General features: G+C 37.7%; 1 protein-coding gene across 1 annotated transcript; it reads left to right on the top strand.

Annotated features, from left to right (window-relative positions):
- The first annotated feature begins 2692 nt into the window (after positions 1-2692).
- On the top strand, positions 2693-4142 carry LOC147453141 (chaperone protein dnaJ 20, chloroplastic-like). Its single transcript, XM_086519095.1, has 2 exons — positions 2693-3261; positions 3365-4142. Exons 1-2 carry the CDS (start codon positions 2797-2799, stop codon positions 3485-3487), a joined length of 588 nt encoding a protein of 195 aa, XP_086375221.1. The 5' UTR covers positions 2693-2796; the 3' UTR covers positions 3488-4142.
- The last annotated feature ends 13667 nt before the right edge of the window (positions 4143-17809 follow it).

The raw sequence follows: 17809 nt of genomic DNA, 5'->3' as shown, positions 1-17809 counted from the left end.
TTTTCTTTTCTTTTACTGACAATTTCTAACTAAAAATTTATAAATTGTCCTTACATGAGAGAATTTGTTCACCACTAAATTTTTTTTTGGACCTTTGGTTTTGATATGCAAATGTCACCTTATTACTTTAATGAATGTATTATTATTAGGGATTATCTCTAAAAAAAATTCACAACGACTACGATTTTTTTTTCAACTTTTTGTTTTGATATGTAAATGTCACCTTGTTACTTTAGTGCATGTATTATTATTAGGGAATAGGTTTAAATAGTTTCAATATTCAGTTCTAATCCTAAAGATATTATGTATTTATTTCATTTCATAGCATGCATAATTTTATTGTGTAATTTGTTTTATTAATATATTTATACAAGAATTAGATCAATCCCTAAACTCTCACTAATATTTTATATGCTTTATGTTTTCATGAGGTCAATTAATATAATACTCATACATAAGGGCATAAGAAAAAGCGAAGATTTTTGATGCAATTCTTTTATTATTGAATTGAATTATTGGATGTTCTCCATGTGGCATTTTGAACGTTTTTGAATTTTATTGTGTGCATATGGGAGTGTCCCCCCACTCACTCACCTTCGCTGGAGTCGAGGTAGCTCTCTCTCTCTCTCTCTCTCTCTCTCTCTCTCTCTCCTATAGGCCGTCGTAAATCTTTACCTTGTTTAACTAAGAATAGTACATTTGAAATATTATTATTTTCTATACCGTTTAGACCTACCTTTTCATGAAAACAATAACAATCGTCCTCCCCCTCCCCCCCCCCCCCCCCCCCCCCCCCTCTTCCTCTTTTTCCCTTTAATAAAGGGTTTTGGGAGCAGTTGTGGACCATTGGATAAAGCTTGCTAATTAGTGTCACATGGCAATAGGCTTTTTTAAAATGTTTCTTGTAGACCCTTTTTAGAGGGTGTTACTTTTCTCAGTTTGTTACTATGCTATTAGAAAATATTGTAATTTAAATAGTTTTTGTTATACTTGTTTTAAAAAATATAATATGATAACAAATGTTCTAAAATATTAATGTTGCTTTATTCTTTTGTGCGATAAAGGGCGAAAGAGAGTTTATATTAGAAAGAGGACAAAATTACATTGATATGATGTATTCTTTGATAATATCTCAAACCTAATAGTGACTCTTTATAGAAAGTGGAGGCATACAAAACATTACATAGGGCTATTCGATTGTCGAAGTCAGGGCTACACACTTCTTCTAGCGCTTCATGGACTGCCACCCAAACTTTGATCCTCCGGGAACGAGCTAATGACCTCTTGCAGATGGGTAATAAGACTCAGTCCATTATCAAACTGTCTCTTCAGCTTCTCTCCATCCGATTTGTACTCATCAATTGTTCTTTGCAGATGCGAGGAAGACCCATCCACAAGTACTTCCTATTGTTTGTTTATAATGGTGCTATTGTAGTAGCTCATGCAATTCTTTTCCTCTCTCAAAGAAGCTTCTTATTATTAAATTCCTCTAGATAGCCTTGTGCAGGCCATAGTTAACTTTCACCTTAGAGATAAATACAGTACCATGATCCATCCCTTTGCGACACTTATGACTGCAAGAATGAATGAATAGTCAAAGTTCATTGCATCAAAACTTAGGTGCAAGTTCCAAGTAAAAAGGATGTTTGATGTGACCTTTGGTATGAAACCATTGACCTCGCATTAAAGAGGGGAGATATGCCTGTATCTTTTCAACACAGCTAAATTAGAGGTGGATTCAATGTTTGAGAAAGCCTTTCTCCTAGACGGAAATGTTTCTTCCTATTGAAGTTGAAACTTGAAAACCAGTGTACCAGAAGTACTAGTAAAAATTTCCAAATTTGCAAGATGTTTGAACAATTTCCTGCTGTTTCTCTTCCGTATGCCTTGGTCTCAAACCGGTAACCTTCACAAACTTAATCCATTTGTTACGAGCCCTTGCTTGGACCTAACAATAGGCAACAAAAGCTTTTTGCTACAAAAGGGGAGCTTAGCCATGGTTGTTAGAATATTCCCGCCACCCTTAATTCTCGTTGTCCTAGTGGTTTCAAAATATTCTCATTACCAAAAAAAAAACACTGTGTGTGATTGAATAATCTGGCAGTAGCAGTGAAAATTCCCATGTGGGCAAACAAGCCAGGCTTTTAACTATGAGACCCTCGACACTATATGACATGGGCATGTTCGAATGGGATCAAGGGTGGAGGTGAAAATGGTGAGACACGTGTATTGTGTGATGTGCGGTCGCATGGCCCGAAGTTTCAAAACTATGCTCGCAGGCATTTCAATGCCACATACTTCATTAAACACATGCGGTCGTGGTGTTTAGAGCACATGCATTGCACGGGGGAGGTCGCAAGCTCGAGGCTCAAGGTGCGGCTCCGAATTTACCTACTATCCAAAATTTACTTGCTAGCCCGAATTTACTTTTCACCCCGAATTTACAAAAATGCATCTGACAGCCCGAATGACCCCCTCCGTTGATCCCATTTTTGATAACGCCCATGCGCCTAGGCTATGCCACTAGCGAGTCTTGGAAGGACAATGTGCACGTGCAGAATTGCATAATACATTATAGTGTTTTGTTGAAACTTCAACGCTGACCAAATCGTTTTGTTCACGATTGGGTAAACTCGTGGGTTTATAAATCAGCTGATTCGGAAGCTTGCAATTGCGCTTTCTATTGCACTTGGAAATTCTCAAGTCTCGCTGCGTCTCTCTCGAGCTCTGCAGCCTCTGCCGTACCCATCAGCCTCAGAACTTCGGAAGCTCGTCTTCACCAAAGATACAATATACATGGGCACATTATCTCCTGCGCAGCATTACGCTTCCGCAAAGGGGCATCCGGCTCAGCCTGCAAGCCGGTACCTTTGCCTATCCTCGTCCACCCAATCTCCCTTTCTGCCACAATCCCGTCATCGCCCCACATATACCCAACATCGTCCCATAGGTACCCGAATTGGGTCCCTGGTATCAGACACTACCGCACGAGCCGCCACTCTCTACGACATCTTGGAGCTTCCCCCATATGTGGGTCTTTCCGACATCAAGAGGGCATACAGGCAAATGGCAAGAAGATATCATCCGGATGTATGCCCTTCGGAACGTGCCGAGGAGTCTACCAGAAGATTCATTGAAATTCAAGAAGCTTATGAGACTCTCTCAGACCCGCGGAGGCGAGCTGTTTACGACCATGCTGTAGCTCATGTGGGCAAGGGCTCCGCCGCACCGGGCAGGATGCCATGGTTTCCCTCTGATCAGGTAAATCTCTTTGTGTTAGCTTGCAAAGGCAGATGATAATACTAGTTTTTGCCTCTATGCAAGCAAGCACATCCGCATTGTTCTCACATTTTGGTTGTTGCAGGATTGTGATTGGAAGTCCCAATGGGAGAATCGACTCTCTGCATTCAAACGCCAGAGTTTCATGGGAGCAAGGAGGGCAGACTCATGGGCTGCACGCATGCGAATGCAGAATGGGATTCATTGAACTTAAAAAGAGTGGTTCAATTCTACTCAACTCACTTTTCCCAAGAGCTCAGAACCATCCCTCCCTTTACAAAAACAAATAATGACACGAGAAATTTGTATTAGAAAAGGAAAACTTTGTACATGCTCACTTGTTGTAAGGAGGCAAGAATGACTCAAAAAATATACAAAGGCAGGAAGTAAAACATCTGTAGCCTATACATAAGTGTCCATGTGCCCTGGACTAGCTACTCATCATTCTACACGATCTTAAAATAGCATGAAGAACCTCTGGGACAACACCTTGCAGTTTTACCATAAAAGTTTTTGCACCCTCTTAATTTCTTGTGAGTAGCTACATTTCCTCATAGGTTTCCCTTGCCCAATTATTGGTTTCCTAGAGTTGGGACCATGATATTCAGTGTTTCCAAATGGTCCGCATAAATTCCCCTTGGCCGTGTTCCACGCCTATGTCACGACTCCTATGTGAGCTTAGTGTGAGGTCTCAGTAAGATTTTCTTCCAAGTAAAGAATTTCTCTAACGCTGTATGTGAAAGAGCAAATATGGAAGAATTAAGAAACCAATTCCAAAATAGATGAGAGAGTGTTTCCAGCTCTCTTTGACACTGGACCAAACCCCTGAATCTAAATGAGCTTTAGCTAGCCTTTTACCAGTCCATACTTCCATGAGGGCCAAAAACAACTATAAATGGGTTCTTTGCTAATCACTTGCTTAAAGACAAATAGGATGTTAACACGTGTACAAAAATATGACATTCTTATCTTCTTGAACTCGAGCTTTTCGTAAATAGTTTTGGCTAGAAATGTCTAAACGGCCCTGTATTTTGTTAGAAATCGTGAAATCAACTCCTAGTTTGGCCATTTTGGAGGATAACAGAGAAGCTTAGGCACAGAGTACAAAGGTACTTTCTAAATTTTTTAAATCTTAAAATTGTTTGAGTATCGGATATGATGGTGCTTGAAGATACAAAATCTTCTACTAAAGGCACTGAAAACTAAACTATTAATGAGGACACATAAACCAGTGAGGTCTTTTTTATTACCCTCTCTGATGATTTCATAGTGTTTAAGTAGTCGCTTGGTTCATCTCAGGTAAAAAAGTAAAAGTAAACTTGGGTGTGCCATTTCAAAGATTGAAAATTTAGTGGTATTCAAATTAATTAAAGTTTATAAATCTCCAAGCTTTGGCAATCGCTATCTAACCATAAGAAGTTGAATCTAATTGCAGAGGTATAATTTAGTTGAAATATTGAACTAGATGGTGATAATTCTCTATCTTAAATCTCTACGCTAACTACTCAAGAAGGCCACAATGAGCTTGCCAACACTACAATAAGAAACAAGAGATTTTAGGCTCCAATGACGTTTTGAACATACGAATAAATAGATAAAGAAAAAGGATAATTACATTTTTGTTTGTCGACGGATGCTGAGAATTGTATTCATGAATAGTGCATATCTCTCCATTAGATCGAAGATAATAAAACTCCAATGTATATTGAATAAACCAAAGCAGATTACTATTTTACTCAAACAAATCAAAACACCTAAAAAAAGGATATTCTACTTGTCAACAAAGCGATAAAGGTTATGTTACAATCCAAAATTTCAAATCATCCATTGAAAAAGCTTTCAAGCTTTTTCTACTTCTTGAAACAACATTTTGTGACCAATGGATCAAACACAAATAAACGATTGGAGAACTCCTTAGGTAGGTCTCTTACAAAACTTCCTAGAAACATTAAACAAAGAAAGCAACAAAAAACTTACACTTAACAATTTGAATGCCATAAAACAATCACAATACTTACTTCAATTTGCAAAAGAGTACAGTGTCCAAAAATAATCTTCTAACTCTCTCTCTCTCTCTCTCTCTCTCTCTCTCTCTCTCTTTGGTGGAAATATTTTCTCTATATTACATTTTGACACATTTTTTACATCTTTTACATGAGAATGATGAACTCCATCATTTTAGTCTGCTTGTGATCAGACATATCCAGATAGTCCTCCATTAATATAGCTTTAATCATAGTCCAGGGTAAAGTGAAACTCTAAAAAGTGGTAGAATCAAACAGTGTTGAGTTTCTGACATTCCACAAAACGGACAACATCCACACTCTAAGTGAGACAATACATAAATCCAATCCCTCATCAACATTTTTTATTACACCAAAGGTCAGGATGTACTTATTGATCTTTACATTCCATTGCATCATACAAATATTATACAAGCATAACCACCATGAGTGAACTATGGGAAATCTCCAAAAGAAATGCTTAATGGTTTCCAATTGACCACATATATATAAGGCATTTCCCATTTGACATATTCTTTCTAGCTTGTAGTTTCCCTATGGGAAGAGCTCCTGTGAGAATTCTCCACAAAAAAATATAATGCATGAAGCTCAATCTTGATACCCCATACATCTAATAACATTTGAGTCCACCGGCTCTATGTGTATTGGGATTTCCATATCTTGTTGCATCTGCCCTGTATCTGAGTCTTGTGGATCACATGCATGTAGAAGACTTTTGTGGATGACACAAGAAATTTGTATTAGAAAAGGAAAACTTTGTACATATTAACACTTCTTGTAAGGAGGCAAGAATGACTCAAAAAATATACAAAGGTAGGAGTAAAACATCTGTAGCCTATACATAAGTGTCCATGTGCCCTGCACTAGACAACACCTTGCAGTGTTACCATAAAAGCCTATGCAACCTCTTTTTTTTGTGACCAGCTACATTTTCGCATCAGTTCCCTTGCCCAATTATTGGTTTCCTAGAGCTTTCACCATGATATTTTGTGTTTCCAAATGGTCCGCATAAATTCCACTAGGCCTTGTTCCATGCCTATGTCACGACTCCTATGTGAGTTGAGTGTGAGATCTCAGCAAGATTTTCTTTCAAGTAAAAAATTTATCAAATATGGAAGAATTAAGAAACCAATTCAAAAATAGATGAGATAGTGTTTCCAGCTCTCTTTGACACCAAGACCAAACCCCTGAATCTAAATGAGCTTTAGCTAGCCTTTCACCAGTCCATACTTCCATGAGGGCCAAAAACAACTATAAATGGGTTGTTTGCTAATCACTTGCTTAAAGACAAATAGAATGTTAGCACGTGTACAAAAATATGACATTCTTGTATTCTCCAACTTGAGCTTTTCGTAAATAGTTTTGGCCAGCAATGTCTAAACGGCCCTCTATTTTGTTAGAAATCGTGAAATCAAATGATAGTTTGGCCATTTTTGAGGATAACATAAAAGCTTAGGCACAGAGTACAAAGGTACTTTTTACATTTTTGAGATCTTAAAATTTTTTGAGTATTGGTTATGATGGTGCTTGAAGATACAAAAACTTCTACTAAAGGCATTGAAAACTAAACCATTAATGAGGACACATAAACCAGAGAGGTCTTTTTTATCACCCTCCATTTTTTCGAACATTTAGTTTTCTTAATAGTTGTTCCCTCGTCCGTTGTACACTTCTAGAGTTCCAATGGCTTCTTCCTATCGTCCCTCTAGCAACATCACTTCTTGTGTTTTTCACAATATGAGAGAAGATGGACTTTGAAAAACTATGTCTTTTTGTGTAAATGACTGGGTAACCATGCTTCCATGTCATAAAGGTGCGCACAGAGTGAAGAGGACCAAGCAAGATGTGATAGAAAACCACTAGAAAGGGAATATCCTTGCATTCAAAAGCGATAGACATTGAGTGTCTTGCCAAAGTACATCATGTTTACTTGGCCAAGGACATTGGCCAAGGACATGGTATCGAACATTGATCCGTATCCTTATCTAATTCATTTCGTAAGTGTGCTCTCATACTTTTTTTAATGAGCAAGAATGGTTTTAAAATCATTCTTCCTATTTTAATTTACAAATATCTTTTCATTAATAGCTATGGAGAGGCAGGCAACCTATAGAAAGTTTGAGTACGGATACTGATAATTTCATAGTGTTTAAGTAGTCGCTTGGTTCATTTCAGGTAAAAAAGTAAAAGTAAACTGGGGTATGCCATTTCAAAGATTGAAAATTTAGTGGTATTCAAATTAATTAGAGTTTATAAGTCTCCAAGCTTTGGCAATCGCTATCTAACCATAAGAAGTTGAATCTAATTGCAGAGGTATAATTTAGTTGAAATATTGAACTAGATGGTGATAATTCTCTATCTTAAATCACTTTGCTTCTTACTCAAGAGGGCCACAATGAGCTTGCCAGCACTACAATAAGAAACAAGAGATTTTAGGCTCCAAGATGTTTTGAACATACGAATAAATAGATAAAGAAAAAGGATAATTACATTTTTGTTTGTCAATGGATGCCGGGAATTGTATTCATGAATAGTGAAATATATCTCTCCATTAGGTTGAAGATGATAAAACTCCAATGTATATTGAATAAACCAAAGCAGATTATTATTTTACTCAAAAAGATCAAAACACCTAAAAATTGGATATTCTACCTGTCAACAAAGGGATAAAGGTTATGTTACAATCCAAAATTTCAAATCATCCATTGAAAAATTAAAGCTTTCAAGTTTTTTTTCTTGAAAAGACATTGTGTGACTGATGGATCAAGCACAAATAATCGATTGGAGGACTCGTTAGGAGGCCCCTTACCTAACTTCCTAGAAACATTAAACAAAGAAAGCAAAAGAAAATATACACTTAACAATTTGAATGCCATAAAACAATCACAATATTTACTTCAATTCGCAAAAGAGCATAGTGTCAAAAATTATGTGAGACGGGTGTCTAACCTCACTCCTATCTTATTGCAAATTTAGCGAGAACCAAGATTAAATTGTCAATCCATGGGACAAAGCTGACTCGACTAGTGCATAGAGGCTACAAGAGGTTACCAATCTCTCTAAAAACAACAAACAACTCGCATCTAACTCAACCTATATTCAAGTGACTGAAATCACCAAAAGCCAATCGCTCATTGACAAACAGATTACATCCATTACAGCATCAAATGACATCCAAACGTAATGAAACTTCTAGGACAAATTCACGAGACCTAAGCACACATGCTTATGGTCTCAATTCCCACTTTAGGTCAAGTGCAAAAATCACGATTATTAACAGCAATGGATTTTTGCCCTAGTTGTTTTTGACCTAGAATGCATCTAAATGCTTAGCAATGATGCCCCAATACCCCGCCTATGCTTGGTTTTTGATTTTGATGTGTAAATTCCTACATATGATGAAATTAGGCCGCGGATCAGTGACGCCAACAACTATGAATTAGTGTGAAATTCTTACGTCAATGTGTAGAGCTCCTACCTGCGGTTGCAATGCAACAAACACGACTGCATTGTGACATCCGAAGAGGGAGTAGGAAGCGCAAGAAGGAGAGAAGTGAGCACCGTTAGCTCACGCTGTGTATTTCATTATCCAAAAACTTAAAAATAACTTACAAAGATTGGCTTTTATACCTTAGCCAAGGTTTTTGGTGGTCAAAACTAATAATCTAGGAGCTCTAACTAAAGATGAGTAAAGACAGGTTGATACAATCTGGAAGCTTGTAGCCCTTGCTCATCAATTACAAAGTTTATCCGTAAAATAAGAGTTACGTAATTTTTGAATCATAAGAGGAGTTATGTTTCTTTTTCCTAGCCTGGTCTCTAGTGATTACCTTGATTGGAACAATCGGTTCACTCTCAAATGAGCTACTAGGTATCACATGGACTACGTTCACTACTGTTTTACCCTTGTTTAAAGGATTTTTTGAACAATCTTTTGGGAAGTGTCCTCTCTTTTTGCAACATTGTATGCAATAAGATTCAACTGTCTTGAGGTTTAGGGCTCTAGGCATTCATTTTTCCAATGATCATCTGCACCACAGTTATGACAGTTTCTAGTTCTTGGCTTAATCATAGGTCTTACCATAGGAGGTCTAACACCTTGATTAGCTACATAGTACATTGGTGCAAGTTCTGGTGGAGCATAAAACACAGGTTCTTCCATTGGTGGTGGGTGTGAATTATACCAATCTCCTTCTACCATTACTGTAGATGGACTAGGCTCAGCATAGGGTGTAACAGGCACTAGTGCTTGTTCATCTATGACTCCCTCTGGATGCATATACTTTACAAGCTCTGTATTATGTCCAGGATATGGGGGTTTTTGACCCAACCCGGGTTGAGGTCTTTCCATACCCATCGGCGGTCTCTGAGCTGGGGCCATATGAGGCTGATATCTGTACATTTGTCCTTGTGGTCTCATAGGTATGTACAAAACATGCCCATCATACTTTGGTCGGTAATAACACTCATTGATCTCATGGTTAGTCCATTTATCCTTGATTGCACACCATTTTTGTGGCCTAATTGGTTGTCCTTGTTGAGGTATCCCTTGTCTTGGTCCTCTCATAGGTGCTTTTTGCATGTTATTCATCATGTCATTCATCCTTTTGAGAGTGTCTTCAATAGCTGGAAGTGGTGTTGCAGCAGCCGTTCCCACTTGTGCTGGTTTAGTGGATGCTATTTTCTCACTTTGGTTATCCTTAGGGACATCTTCCTCATTGAAAATATCACAATTGTCTCCTAAGTCAATAGCATCGGACACACACTCTTATAGGGTTGTATGCTTCTTGCTATACAATATAGCATGACGTTCTTTGTTTAACAGTCCCTCTGGAAACAATGATACTAGTTGTTCTTCTGCAGGTATCTCTAGCTCTACGCATCTGGCAATGTATTGTTTCATTCGAGTTGCACAATCCCTAGCAGACTGATCTTGTTTTTGTTTAAAGATGTAGATTTGAGCTATAGTATTGTGTTTGATCCCCGTTTTGGAACAAGCAGCTACAAATCTTTGAGCTAATGTGTTCAAGTCCATGATTGACCTTGGTGTAATGTTTTGGAACCATGTCAATGCTTTTCCTTCTAATGTCATTCCAAACCCCTCAAATTGAGTATGGATATCAAATATGCCTTCTGCTCTTAGTACTTGCTTAAAGCTGGCTAAGTGGTCGGATGGATCCCCAGACCCGTCTATTTATTCAACACCCGGTCTCCTCGCAGTTGGTCCTGTTCCGTGTCCTTCAAACCAGTTTGTTGGAAATAGTGACCCATGTAGCCCTGGACTGGTTTTAGTGTCACTGGGTTTTCTTTGTGATGAGGTGGTTTCTGGTTTCTTAACATTGCTCTCAAAAGATCCCTCATGGTGTTCATCTCTAGGAATAGCTTCTGGTCCTTAGCCCAATATCCAAGCCCTTATGGAATACCCTTGATTTTTGGTTTGTTCTACCTCCTCAGGAGTCATCATAAAAAAGTTGTTGTTATAACAATCCCTAAACGGGTAGGTTGGTAGATTTGCTGATCCCTTGTCCTTGATCTTGGAGATATAGATTATCTTCATAAGTGCTAGTCGTCCCGATTTGGCATGCGAAGTCCACAAAAGATATTTTACATTTCTATCCTCCCAACAATAGACTCTGATCCTAGGATTATCTGTACTAAGCCGTTTCAATGGCTTCAAATCAACTTGATCGTATCCTTTGAATTATAAAGGTAATGGTTATTCTTTTGCGACCATATCTGGAATTATGGTGTTTACTTCTAACCCCCATTTGTCTATCATTTCAAGGTTTTTGACTTGTTAATACTCAGTTCCATTTCTATCCATGTACATTGTTTGTTTGCCCTGATCTCCTCTTCTAACTCAATACCATGGTCATCAATGTGAATAGCATACTCTTTGTCAGGATCCAAGTAAACCTGAGCTCCATGGTGATTAGTCTTATAAAAAGAGAGTATATGCTTATAGCGCACTGTCGTTTCGGTTTCTGAGTGAATCAAGTAAGAAGACATTTCAGATGTTGAATCAAAAAAAGTGTCTGACTTCTTCAAGGATAGTGTGCAAGGGATTGCCTTGGTTCACACTCTCTTCGGTGGATACTCTATTGGAGGTTTCTCCCAATATGCCTTGGTTTCCTAGTACATGACCAGATCTAAGGTTCATAAAGACTTGTGAAGCCCTGGATAGAGTACTTACCTTTGGATTGACTTGTTGTCAATTTTTTTCACTTGACTTGATAGCAACTTTTGACAAGCTGCCGATTCCTTGTCTGAAACCTGATTCCTGTATCAATTTTGATCAAGTTAGCTATTCTTTCATAGAGATTGTATAGTTTTTGCTAACTATTCTGATTGATCTATGTATATCACTTCAAATTGAGCTAATTGAGTCGGCAGTTAAGACTTTCAGATTCTACTTTGTCAAAAATCAAAGGATTAATCTGCAACCTAGAAACTGAGTGAAAATGTACCATTTGGATTCGATTGAACCCAAAAGTTCCTGGTGGCTTTGTATTATGTTGGTCTACCACTGTACAAGTTCAAAAGTCAAAATTGGTGCCTCTATGTAGCAGTAATAAATAATCATGATTATTTACTTTTCTCAAATTTTTACAACTTTTGGCTTGATTTGCCAAGTGTACAACCTGTTAAGGTCTCTGGACAAGTTTCGCTAAGTTTGGACAAGATTTGTTCAAGTTTATCAAATGTGTCGTGTCCGCAGACTCGGTTTCAAGAATCTGGCTTAAGTCTCATTTTTGTGATCCAAATTTCATCAAAATTTATTTGTGTGGTCTACTTGATATGCTTGACCTTGTGGTATACTTAAATGTGCAAGATTGTTAATTTTTGAAGCAGATGTAAATAATAGCAAATATTTACTCCATCTAAATTTTTGCTAGTTTTTGTTTCTATCTTGACACAGGTCTCTTAAGCACCTCAACTTAAGGTCTCTAGCCAAGTTTCATCAAGTTTGGACTATTTTTTGTCAAATGGTCATCAGTTTTGTGTCCACAGACTGACTTTGCAAGTTTGGTCACAATTTTCAATCCAATGATCCAAATCTTACCAAATTTGGTTTGTGGGCTTATTACAAGATGGTAAAACTAGTGGTACGCTAACTTAGTCAAAAAAGTTGTAAATTAGGGCAGGTATACATAATCGCCATTATTTACAACTGGCAACTTTTTGCATCTTTTTGGTCAAGTAAGCATGTACACATGTCTATCACATCAATATAAGCCTATGAATAAAATTTCAATGAGTTTGGACAATTTTTTCCCAAATTTATACTCAAGTTTCCAAAAGTCAATACAAACTTTAGTTGTTACCCAGTTTTTTGCCAGTTTGGTGATCTAAATCCTATGTGCCTTTACAAAAATTGTTTGTATACATGCAATGAGTCACTGGTATCAACCTCGGTCAAATTTGAGCTAAAAGTAAACAAATCGTGATTATTTCCTTTCTGCCCAAAATAAATACTTTTTTGCACTTTTTCAATGGACAATCTTTTCTTAAGCCTACGAATTAAGTCAAAACTTAATTTGGCCTAAAATGTCAAGAAAAAGTAAATAATCTGAGTTTTTGCAAACTCTTAAAATTTTTATCTCACTGCTTGAGCTTATCCACTAGTTCATACAACTCTTAGGTGTACTCTCCAGTTGGATTGAGTGGTTTGGAGTCTTTTTGTGCTATTTCTAGCTGTAGACCTGAAATTCTGCAACTTCAAATAACAACTCACAATGATTTTTTTGGAGAGATCAATGTTCTAAAATCTACCTCGGATTCTACTTACCCTACTCCTAGGTTCTCATGCAATGGGGTTGTGGAAAGTGTCCACAAACACTCGTTTTCTTGTTTTTTATGGTGTTTTGAGCATTGATCTTAAGAATTTTCTCGTCTATCCATCATTCTTAAAATCCTTATCTAATCCTACAATCCTAAAGGCACTCAACAAGTATGATTACTTCCAAGCTACCTCTACACAGCAAGAGATGACAACCTTAAGCTATGCGGTTTCTAAAAAGAAAGTTTTGACTCTAGGAGATCCTAGAAGAAGTTAAAGATTAAATTCACAACACGCTCGTGTTTTTCCCTAGTTTAGGTCTCTTTGATCCCCAAAAGCGAAGCCAAATGTGGGTCGGGTATCTAACCTCAGTCCTATCTTATTGCAGATTTAGTGATAACCACTATTAAATTGTCAATCCATGGGACAAAGCTGACTCGACTAGTGCATACAGACTACAAGAGGTTGTCAATCTCTTGGAAAACAACAAATAACTCGCATCTAACTCAAGATACACTCAAGTGACTGAAATCACCAAAAGCCAATCGCTCATCGGCAAACAGATCACATCCGTTACAGCATCAAATGACATGCAAACGTAACAGAACTTCTAGGACAAGTTTAGAAGACCTAAGCACACATGCTTATGGTCTCAAATCCCACTTTAGGTCAAGTGCAAAAATCACGATTATTAAAAACAATGGATTTTTGACCTAGTCGTTTTCGACCTAGAATGCATCTAAATACTTAGCAATGATGCCCCAATATCCCGCCTATGCTTAGTTTTGATTTTGAAGTGTAAATTCCTACTTATGACAAAATTAGGCCGCGGGTCATCGACGCCAATAACTACGAATTACTGTGAAATGATTACGTCAATGCGTAGAGCTCTTACCTGTGGGTGCAATGCAACAAACGCGGTTGCAATGTGAGAATCGAAGAGGGAGTAGGAAGCGCAAGAAGGAGAGAAGTGAGCACCGTTAGCTCATGCTGTGTATTTCGTTATCCCAAAAACTTAAAAATAAGCTACAAAAATTGGCTTTTATACCTTAGCCAAGGTTTTTGGTGGTCAAAACTAATTATTTAAAATCTCGAACTAAAGATGGGTAAAGACAGGTTGATACAATTTGTAAGCTTGCACCCCCGGCTCATCTATTACAAAGTTTATCCATAAAATAGGAGTTACAATATTCCCGATTTATCAAAATAATAAGTGTTTTCACAATGAGAGCTCCAAAAAATGGTATCCGAGTTAGCTTGCTGCTAACAAATTCTCTTCTAACTCTCTCTCTCTCTCTCTCTCTCTCTCTCTCTCTCTCTCTCTTTGGTGGAAATATTTTCTCAATATTACATTTTGACACATTTGTTACATCATGAAGTCCTCCATTAATATAGCTTAAATCATAGTCCAGGGTAAAGTGAAACTCTAAAAAGTGGTAGAATCAGACAATGCAGAGTTTCAGGCATTCCACAAAAAGGACAACATCCACATTCTAAGTGAGACAATACATAGATCCAACCCCTCATTAAGAAGTTTTGATTACACCAAAGGTCAGGCTGTACTTATTGATCTTTACATTCCATTGCATCATACAAGTATTATACAAGCATAACCACCATGAGTGAACTATGGGAAAATTAAAAAACGAATGCTTAATAGTTTCCAATTGACCACATCTAGGGCATTTCCCATTTGACATATTCTTCCTAACTAGTAGTTTCCCTATGGGAAGAGCTCCTATTAGAATTATTCACAATAATATATCATGTCTGAAGCTCAATCTTGATACCCATACATCTAATAAATTTTGAGTCCACCAGCTTTATGTGTACTGGGATTGCCATATCCGCCGGTTGCATCTGCCCTATATCTGAGTCTTGTGGATCAAGTGCATGTATAAGACCTTTGTGGATGAAGACCACGAACTGGCTGAGGAATCTGGTAGCACCCAGTCTTTAAATATGAGGGTTGCATCCAGATTGCAAGGCACATTGAGATTCAACACATGAGCATATAGTTGCCTCCAAGAAATTTTGAGTCCATGACCAAGTGTGAATATTCCCGTGGCAATCATAAAAGAAACAAGATTGTCCTTAGAGTCAGCTACTTGATTGATTGAGTGTAGCCCCCTTTTGAAGAGGGTTAAGTATTTTTTACCCAAAAATATAGCAGGGGGATTTTTGAAAACAGAACTCCAAAAGCATGATTAAATTTCAAATGAATTACCAGTATATCTAGCTCTTCCCTCCCAAATTAACAAATAAAACAAGATGTCCATGAGTGCACAAGCATATTAGCAGTATTACCACAGAGTGTTACATGATCTGTTGAGAACAATTTATCCCATGTAGGCATGTGCCACACCCCATGAAAGTACATTACTGATTTGTCAATGAGAGTCAACATGGTTCTGGCTCAATAGGTGTCAACAACAAATATATGTTTAAACAGTGTTGCCCTCCCTACAAGCACGTGCATTTTCAAGTTAATGACTCCTAGCCCTCCAAAATTAATAGGCATAGCCACACTATCCCATGCAATCCAAGAAGCAATAGATGATCCCAAAAAGAATTTGGATAGTTTAGATCTAAATATATTCAATGCACTATCATAGAAATCCAATAAAGGCAGGATATACATCAGATATGGTATTATAATTGCTACCACAACTCTCAGTTTAACATGTATGGGCCATTTTGTACAATGCCATGAGGCCATTTTTCATTGGATCCTATCTTCAATCCATTGATTGAGTTGCTTAGCAATTACATAAACTCCCAAAGTATACCCTAAGTGCATGAAAACATTTGCCCTTCAGACCTTTTTGCCTTGCCAAATGAGCTTGTGAAATTGATCAACAGAGACATCAATTAACTAATATTTACCAAGTTTTAGATGCAGACCAGCAGCCAGTGAGTACAAATTGAGGCATGACATGCATTTTACTATATTAGTACTCTCTGCATGCAAGAAAATTATATCATTAAAAAGACTCAAAGCCATTACATGTTTAGACCCAACTTGAAATCCTTTAAGATTCCCATTTTCAACTTGAGCATATATAAAGCAAAACACTGGATGAGTAGAAACTACAAACAGAAGAGGGCTAGGTGGACATCCTTGCCTAACGGATCTTCCCACTCTAATAGCTGGTGAGAATTTCCCATTTACAATTACTCTAGAAGTGGCCTCTAGTCCCAGCATTTGTATACAATTAGGAATTCTTTGGCCAAATCCCATTTTCCTCATCACCTTGAAAATATCCCAGATTACTGAGTCAAAGGCTTTGGAAAAATCTAATTGAAGCAACACTACTTTTTTATTTCATTTTGGAGTAGCTTCTGTATCCAATATAGATCTCCCACCTACAAATCCTAGTTGTTCTTGATGCAAGTGTATCGTTAAGAATGTGGAAATTCTGATTGCAATGGCCTTAGCTAGCATTTTTTTACAATTCTCATAAGTCTCCATTCAGATAGAAAGGATAGAAAAGTATTCTTAGGCAAGTTGGATAATGCCCTTTTTCAATAGTGGGTCCATGTGTTGAGTTAGCGAGATGTAATAAATCGTTGATGTAACCAAATCCTTCAAAAGATCAAAGTATCTAGACAATAATTCCTTGGTCAGACCACATTTATCAAGAGTTTTATCATTGGCCAATTTGATTAGAGTTGTCAATGATAGTCTAAATTTGTAGAGCGGTGACAGGAACATCTATGTAATCCCCTCTGTTGTTTAGCTCAAGGGCAAGTAGCAATTTTTGTTTCCATAATCTGGCCTCTTACCGCATCAGTGGCAAGGCGATCATCTCATGCCCAAGATTTTTCACTACTTCATCTAGAGTGATCATGAGCAGGGCAGCTGACTCCAATACTTTCAACTCATATTGCAGGTACTCCTTGTGTGAGGGGTCTTTGACTTTTGAGATCCAGTGTGGAATTTCTTCTTTTGTGGAATCCAAGATGGATGTCATGGCCGGATCTTCAGATTCCTGCATTACTTTTCATATGCTTGTACTTGGTACATCTATTTGGTGAGCTTCAAAGGTGAAATGATTAATTCCTCTTGTCTATTCAAATTCCATTGCGATTACTTGATGGGGCTTTGCTTGTGTTTCCCTTAGAGCCTCCAAATCTCCCTGTGCCTTTGCCAACTGCTTGCTCAAATCTTCAATCTCTTCGTCTTTAGCTTTCTCCAGTGCTCTATGTCATGCTATCATCATTTGTCTATCGTGTTTTTCTTGAGCAAGGGCCTCCTTTAGATCTTGGACCTCTTTGTTCAGCAAGGTTGATCTAGCTGTCAAGCTTGAGGAGCTCAGCGTCGCTTGCAAGGCTAAAAGCTGGGTCAGAGTCTTGCTGACCACCACGTAAGACTCTTGTAGCTTTTCACTATGTTCTCTTTCTCTGGTTAGCTCCTCCTCTAGTCGTTGTTGCTCGACTTGTAGAGTAGTATTGGCATCATTAAATTGTTGGAACTCCTTGTAGTAATAGGCCGCATTCTCTTGTTCCTTTTGTAACTCCGATTGAAGTTTCAATTGGACCTTTTGCAACTCCTCTATTTTGTTTTGTAGATCTAGTGTGTTTTTAGTTGCTCTAGTTTCCTTTTTCTTGGTGTCCTTCAACTCTAGCTCGCGCAAGTTGTAAAGAGCTCTTTGTCATTGGAATTGGAACTTTATCTTGTCTAAATAGGCATCAATGTTGAATGACCTGATCATCTATGCTCACT

This window comes from Adiantum capillus-veneris, chromosome 8, assembly GCF_014529385.1.
Source record: "Adiantum capillus-veneris isolate H3 chromosome 8, ASM1452938v2, whole genome shotgun sequence".
Lineage (NCBI taxonomy): Eukaryota > Viridiplantae > Streptophyta > Polypodiopsida > Polypodiales > Pteridaceae > Adiantum > Adiantum capillus-veneris.
This window is presented reverse-complemented; position numbering and strand designations above follow the sequence as displayed.